General features: G+C 36.4%; 1 protein-coding gene across 1 annotated transcript; it reads right to left on the bottom strand.

The window, feature by feature from the left end:
• Nucleotides 1-2,259: 2,259 nt before the first annotated feature.
• On the bottom strand, nt 2,260-7,482 carry LOC121381606 (histidine-rich protein PFHRP-II-like). The gene is made up of 5 exons (XM_041510942.1): nt 7,364-7,482; nt 6,301-6,450; nt 4,782-4,873; nt 3,764-4,047; nt 2,260-2,556 (listed from the first exon to the last, which is right to left on the bottom strand). The coding sequence occupies exons 1-5, from the start codon at nt 7,480-7,482 to the stop codon at nt 2,305-2,307; spliced, it is 897 nt and encodes a 298-aa protein (XP_041366876.1). The 3' UTR covers nt 2,260-2,304.
• Between the last annotated feature and the right edge of the window lie 932 nt (nt 7,483-8,414).

Raw genomic sequence — 8,414 nt, 5'->3', positions numbered from 1 at the left:
TGCAGCATTCCACAGGCAGGATAATACATACCATGGCCTTTGTTATACCAGTTATTGAGCACTGGCTGGAACTAGAAATAGCCCAAAGGGGATCGATGCTAAACCGACTGTTAGTCAGACCAAAACAAATCTTATACAGGACTGTCACCTGTAAGATTCAGAGGACCAGAATTTCCAACCAAGAATGCATACAAAACAAACGTATACAAAACTAGTTTAGACGAAACGACATTCAATTACAGTTTTATCAATTCAAACCACCGACATTACATCAGAATCTCCCAAACAATGTTGTGCAATCCAATGTTTTCAAATTCATCAGTTTTAATTTCTGACATATACGCATTAAAGGGACATACCCTAGTTTCAACCCGTGAAAATTAACACTAAGTTTAGTTACTCTACAAACCTGTAACACATTTGAATAAAGCTACAATTGAGTGAAACATGAGTCTGTGACTTTGAAATGGCGAAATACCCTCTAAAAATAGACTAAAACTCGACACCATAAAGGTTACTTCTCACACGCATGTGCGTTTTTTAAAATTCGAGAAATGCATTTTGTGATATTAAAAACACCAGGATGACCAAAAACACTTCGAATGTACGGAGATTGATAATCTAACCAATAAAATCTAAGTCAAGTATGATTTAAGTTATCAAAAACGGTTATAATAGTCAACAATATGCGTTAGTGTTTAAAAACTAGGGTATGTCCCTTTAAAGTAAAAGTTTACTTTACTTGACCTCTGTCCATGGGACAATGTGGAGATGAGGGGGTAGATCAGTGACCATCACATGCCTCGAGATTCCACGCCCCAATCGGTGTCACACAATTGGTACCTCAAACAACATGGTATGTACTGTCCTATCTATGGGGAACATGCATAGAAAAGATCCCCTACAGATGTTTTTAGTAGTAACCTATGTTGTGCAAATCATGGTTTTCAGATTCACCAGTTTTAATTTCAGACATATACGCATTAAAGTAAAACTTTGCTTTCTATTTTTGTTTTTCTTTCTCTCTGTCTCTCTCTTCTACAAAAGTTAGACACCAAATAGCCGTGGTTTAAAGTGTCCTGAACAACAGGGATAACTGGCAATATGAATAACGGATTACTGTTTGTCTAAATACATTCTGCTTAAATGTTAACATCAGAAAAAACGGACTTCTGGTAAAATGAAATTATTAAAATCTTAATCGAAATTATACCCCAACATGTCATTGTTATTATATATGATTCATGAAAACTCCTGAACTGAACACTTGAAAACTGCATTTGCATTATGATTACCTATGACTATATACAAATAACAAGCATAATTTTTTTTTCATAAACTGATTCCTATTGATAATAAAACTACGATTTACATAAAATTCTTTACAGTTTAAAATAGACTAGTGTTGTTCCAATGACCGATTATAATCGAAAATTGATCTGTTTGGCTCTACCAATGCGATCATGAATTTTAAAAAATCCAAAATCGCGATCTACTTCTGTCCCGTCTGTGGTGCTTGGGTCACAGGATCGAATCCCCCTGGTAGACCTATTCTCCCATTGTTTTTTCCCTGTTCCAACCAATGCCCCACAACTGATACACCAAAGGACGTGATATATGGTGTCCTGTTTGGTAAAGTGCATATAAAATATCGGTTGTTGCTAATAAACAAATGTAGCGGGAAATGTATCAGAATCACTGTTTGACATCCACTAGTTAATGGTTAATAAATCAATGTATTCTAGTTGCGTTGTTAATCAAAATGAACATAACCTCTGTCACTAACTACTAACTCTCGCCATAAATAGACAGCCCAACAGGTGATGTGTTTACCCATAGATAGCTTGCTTGAACCCAATATCGCACTAATAACTTATAGACAGACAACCCAGCATCTGAACTGTTTACCCATAGATAGCTTGCTTGAACCTAATATCACACTAATAAATAAGTTACATACAGTCAGCCCAGCATCTGAACTGTTTACCCATAGATAGCTTGCTTGAACCTAATATCACACTAATAAGTTATATACAGGCACCCCAGCATTTGAGGTGTTTACCCATAGATAGCTTGTGTGAACCTATCACACAAGTAAGTTATAAACAGGCAGCCCATCATCTTAAGTGTTTACCCATAAACATCCTGACTGAACCTCCCACATTAATAAATTTAAGACATACCCACATACAGTTTACCTCTGACCTATACTCACACTAATAAGTTGGAATTAATAACAAATGACAAATACACCATTGGTTACCATAGCATGTATATACTAATTTTATTTCTGAATATGTCAAATTAAACTAAATCTTTCTTGACAATTCTGTGACCCTGGTAATGGTGGCGATAAGGTTGTGGTGCGTGCTGTGCTGTTTTCCCGTGGTTTTCATGGTTCACTGCTGCGTAATCCTGCGGTTCACGGCGGTATGTCTGTGGTGCCGCTGCAGTTGGTCTTCCTCGTCTGACGTATTCGTAGTCCTGCTGGTGGCGGCGGTACGACTGTGGAGATAGTGTCTGGTGTGGTTCGGACGATACGTGACCTCTGGGAACCTAGAACAGCAAGTGACGTGCATATCATAAAATAGTTTATTAGATAATATCGTACAATAGTTTATTTGATAATATTGTAAACTAGTTTAATAAATAATATTGTAAAATAGTTTATTAGATAGCATTGTAAACTAGTTTATTAGATAATATTGTAAAATAGTTTAGTAGATAATATTGTAAAATAGTTTAGTAGATAATATTGTAAACTAGTTTATTAGATAATATTGTAAACTAGTTTATTAGATAATATTGTAAACTAGTTTATTAGATAGTATTGTAAACTGGTTTATTAGATAATATTGTAAACTAATTTAGTAGATAATATTGTAAAATAGTTTATTAGATAATATTGTAAAATAATTTATTAAATACTATCATAAAATAGTTTATTATATATTATAGTAAATTAGTGTATTAGATAATATCGTAAAATACTTTATTAGATAATAAGGAAAAATGCTTTATTACACAATGCATTAATAAATGAGTGATACGGAAGTACTGTAATATTAAAAGAAAAAGGGATACTAAAAATATATGGTTTAATCAATGGTGAATACGTGTCAAACGTTATTGTGAAACATGGTCGAGATAATGAAAAAAAAGGAAGAAGGAAACATGCTGCCACTATTTAAGTCTTTTTCGATAAGCAGCAAAGATTCTTTTACTTGAATTTCCTATTTGCAACACACGTTAGATAAACCAATATTAAACCATATCCTACAAATGTTATATTATCAGTGTTCAATCTGTCTTTCAAGGAATCGCAAAAATAATGAAAAAAGCTTCAATCTAAAATCATATATTGTTTGACTAACTGAAACTTTTCAATTTGGCTACAGACGACCTGACCAAATTGTTAACAATACTGTATGGGCCAAGCTTAAACGCTGGCTTTTCACATACCAAACGTGGAAATTTCGGTTTTTCTAATGCTAGTCTCAGACTACCAACTGCCAGCAGAAAGTTGGCCAACATTCTGCTGTCACGACTTCTACGATTGTCCAGTTGCTAGTGTGAGCGCTGTTACAACTCGATTGTCGTCGTATAACCCATGAGTTGTTAATCTGAACGCACCCGTCTTAAGTCGGGAGTTCGGAAAATTGCACGGCAGCCGTCGAGTTGGCCAACTTTCTTCTGGCAGTTGGTAGTCTAAGCCTAGCATTAGGGAGCCGTTTAGCTATATCCCTGGGTACAGTGTGCTTACCGCTACAACATGTCTTACAGCTTCGGTTTGCACCTGGCGGGCTGTTCCTTGATTGTGTTCGCCATGGTGATGTTCGCCATGTCGATGTTCGTCATGCTGGTGTTCGCCATGATGGTTGTGTTCACCGTGATGCGATCCACTGTAATTATGTTCACCGTGGTGTGACATGTCACAAGGCTGATGGCCATGATACTGATTCCTCAGATAGTTTTCATGACAACGACAGCAACAGCATGGATTGCAGCAACAGCAGGCGTTTGTCGACGCAAACACAAACACTGCAACTGCATGTACAACAGAATATTAAAGTTTACAAACATTACAACCATTCTCAGAGTGCTGCTAAAGCAATACATATCCCCTAAAGAACTCAAGGGCCATAACTCTGTAAAATAGGTAAATCGCCATGAAAGCAAACTGGATCTATAACAGTACATGATAAAGCTATACACAATATATTGAGAAATGTTCGTATCTCCTAATTACAAGGGCGGTAACTTTGTCAAAAATGGGTAAATTGCAATGAAAGTTAAACTCCTTTTGTTACGGATCAATATTTTGAAGCATTGCGATAATAATAGTCCGAAAAACTATATATCGGACAGACGAACAGATAAACAGATAGACAGACGGACGGAGACGAAACCTATAGTCCTCTCCGGTTAGACCGGACTAAAATGTGCATGTATATAATATATGCAAATAGTGTATGTATTTGAGTATTGTATGCCCTACATTATCTTAAACAGTATACCGGTATTAAAAAAAAGATATGAAGGTGAACATATAGGTGTTTTTATTTTATTTAATTTAATTTGTTTGTTGTTGTAGTAGTTTTCTTTTGTTTATACATACGTTGACAGCTATTATTCCAGTTCATTTCCCCACCATTCACTTCTCCATATATATCATTTTGTAAATATATAAACAAATTATGTAAATATTTAATGTAGCATTTTACCAACAAACAAAAATCTCTTCACATCTGAATATTTGAATTATTATTACGTGTACTTACAGATCAAAGCAAAGACTACTATCCCACAATTCATGGCGGCAAATTCAGAGAACACCGTAACTGAGAATATGAAGGTATCTCTTTCCACCAGCCTTATATACAATCAAATGAACGGGAAATAGTAGATGTTCTATTTTTGTTCGCATCTGTGTATTTTTAACATAGCCTACCACATGGCCACATACTTTATTTGAGACGTAGGGAGTAATCCGGTTTTTTCTGTGGTCTATATTTACATTATATTTGTTATTTATGTTATAATCCAGTTAGATTAAAAATATTCATGCTGCGAAGCCTGCCTTTAGGAGAGACTGCCTATTGTTTTGCGGTTTATAACATATAAACAATATTTGTTTCTTCTTTAATTTGCGTTATTTCTCTGTTAAGAGACGATATCTAGTTCAGTCGGTAGAGGGCTCGCTTAAGGTGCTCGAGTCGTAGGATCGAACCCACTCGATGGCATATTCTCCCATTGTTTTTTCTTGTCTTGGTATATCAAAGGCCTTGGTATATGCTGTCCTGGAAAACTACATATACAATATTCCTTGCTGATAACGGAAAACTCTGCCTACCAGATTTCTCAAATGTTGGACATTCAATAGCCGACGATTAAGAAATCATTGTTCTTTGGTGGTGTCCAGCCAACTATTAGACACAGTTTTAAAATGTGCTGAGATGTCGTCAAACATATTTCTGTCCATTCCCCAGTCATCTCCAGTATACAGTCAAAACCGTTTTCGTTTTGCAAGAACATCTATTCAAAGTAACGTGAATAGATACGGGATCAAGCTACACATCCATGTGGATAGACAATAGTCAAAAAGGAACATATTTAGATTAAACATTCTGAACTAATGCACTTGTGTGTGGTTCGAGCTGAATTAAAGCAATTAACAGTTACCATTTTGTTTCTTCTTGGATTATTATATTATTTATTAACTAAAGTTTGTTTATTCTGTTTGTCTATCTATCTGTCTGTCTGTCTGTATATCTATCTATCTATCTGTCTTTTTGTCTATCAGTCCGACCATCCGTCCGTCCGTCCATCCACCCACCCGCCCACACTTTATTCATTTTTTCACCTCTGAAATTAATTTTAACACAACAGATCGAGAAGAGTTAATTTATGAGGGTGGCGGTGGATGTTCACATATTCAGCAAATCATTTCACGTCTCAGTAACATTCACCCATAACAAAATAATTAATTTCTACAAAACCATATACAGTTGTTGAATAATGATTCAGTAGTATAGGACTTTTTCAACCAACGCGTTATGTAGTAGTCCCGTTACGGAAGGAACATTTTCAGTAAAGACATTCGTCAATTGAAGCGCCGTATCACTCAGAATATAACCTTATAGAACATGAAGTGCTACTATTATCCTTTGCTACGAACTGAGACAATTTCGTTTCATGGTAAATATGTACCTGTTACAAAAGATGTAGACATGTTATATCAATTCCAAATGGGGCCGTATCATACAGTTATCAAAGACAAAGCAAAACTGTTATTGTTACACAGTCTTATTTGATCTTAAAACAATTCTACTGTTGTGTCTTAATGGTCCGTTTTTCCTTCTTGGCGGGTTCAGTGTTTTTCTGTTCCCGACGATCGTTCTGCTGGGCAGCGGTTTGTCGTGACTGTGTAGTCGGGTTTCCTCTCGGTACCTGCAGTGTACAACACAGAACAAAGTAACCCAATTAGTGTGATAGAAATAATTAAACAGAGAGAAAGACACACACACACACACAGAGAGAGAGAGAGAGAGAGAGAGAGAGAGAGAGAGAGAGAGACAGAGAGAGACAGAGAGAGAGAGAGAGACAGAGAATGCGAGACAAAGAGAAACAGGGATATGAAAAAATCCAAGACAATATTCAGAATACCATTTGATTCCAGTTTTACTTGATCCATTTGTGCCAATTAAAAATAGTGACCTGTGTGGTGTCTGCAAATTGTATCTCACGCTCAGCCATCAACCTATATCTATGACGGCGTGCTTCAACTTTATCTGGTATTTTAGAACAATGACCGTAGAAAATGGAGGCCTTTCATGTGATTCTTCATTTATATTCCTATTTACAAAAAATATCTCAGATAATTTATATTTCCTAGTTTTGTGATTATAAATAGGAATCTAAAGTCATGAAGGATTCTTAAATAGCGGGAACATAGCTGGCTCGTTTAGATGAGGAAGTAAGATTTCGTCTTTAGACCCATCTCGTCTCAGACTGTGCTTCACAACTGGTGTTACAAAGGCCGTGGTATGCACTATCCTATCTGTGGGATGATGCATATAAAAGATCACTTGTTGCTGATCGAAAAGAGTAGCCCATGAAGTGGCGACAGTGGATTTCCTCTCTCAATATCTGTGTGGTCCTTCTTCTGACGCCATATAACCGTAAATAAAATGTATTGAGTGCGTCGTTAGATAAAACATTTCCTTCCTTCCTTCCTTTAGACCGAACACTGGAGACTGATTCCCTGAACATACCACTGATATGAAAAAAGAACAGAACTGAAAAGAAATGTACAATAAACAGTTACCGTGGCAACGTTGTCGTTTGCAGCCTGTCCATTTACAGGAGGTACGATTCCGTGATGAAGTGGGCCAAGATGATGATGCGGGCGAAGGTGATGTCTAAGGTAGTGTCCACGTTGACGACAACAACAGCAGCAGGGGCAACAGCAACAGCAGCCATGTGCCGACACAAACAGGAACATAGCAACTGCAGCAACACCACATTCATGTATACATCAAAACACATCCAGATATATATAACATTTCTAAATAGAAACATGTATTTTGGTTATTTATGTCGTATATTGTTTAATATTTAATTAGCCTAAAGTAGCCATGTCCCTCAAACACAACCTTCTTCTTCTATTTGTCTGGCGGTTTTTTCTTTATGTTTAATCTTGCTGCGCCCTTTAATTTCTTTATGTGGGATTTTCATCCCACTTGTTCCCAATCTGGCAGCTTCCCTGACGGTTCAACTTCTTTTGCTGTGCGCCGCCAGATTTGAATCCTAGTCTCTCCAACTGCGACAGGTATCTTGTCTTTGCCGACCACAAATTTTTCACACTGCCATTTTCAATCAGCGTTTTCTGAGGGCTTTGCCTTCAAAACATTCTGAGCAATATTTCTGTTCAATATGTCCGTTCCTGACTTGAAATATCATTTTAAGCACACCCATGTATAAATCAAACGTCCCTCTCTTTACCGAAGCTGTAGAAAGGCGTAGTATAACAGTGGCAATCCTCCTACAGAGGGAGTTGGAACCGTATATCGTAGTCAAGATAAGATAGCCTTTGTAGGCAAAGCACCCGATAGTAAAGTCATGACTGCACACTCTGACGATTCTATGTCAAATTATCTTGAATTCAGTCTTGCAGACAATTAGGCTATTGAACATGTTAATGACATATTCAAAATCGTGATCTATGTTACGGCTTCTGTTGCACAGTTAAAACAAAAGTATACCATTTTGATGAATTACCAGTGATTAGATTAACATGATACATTTTTTTTTTTTGAAAATTTAATTATTTTGAAGTGTTCTCAAAACTGACACCCCTAGCCGAAACCGGTTAGGTTAACTCAAATGTTCGGATTAAAAATTATTTTATTTTT

The sequence above is a fragment of the Gigantopelta aegis genome, chromosome 9, assembly GCF_016097555.1.
Source record: "Gigantopelta aegis isolate Gae_Host chromosome 9, Gae_host_genome, whole genome shotgun sequence".
Lineage (NCBI taxonomy): Eukaryota > Metazoa > Mollusca > Gastropoda > Neomphalida > Peltospiridae > Gigantopelta > Gigantopelta aegis.
This window is presented reverse-complemented; position numbering and strand designations above follow the sequence as displayed.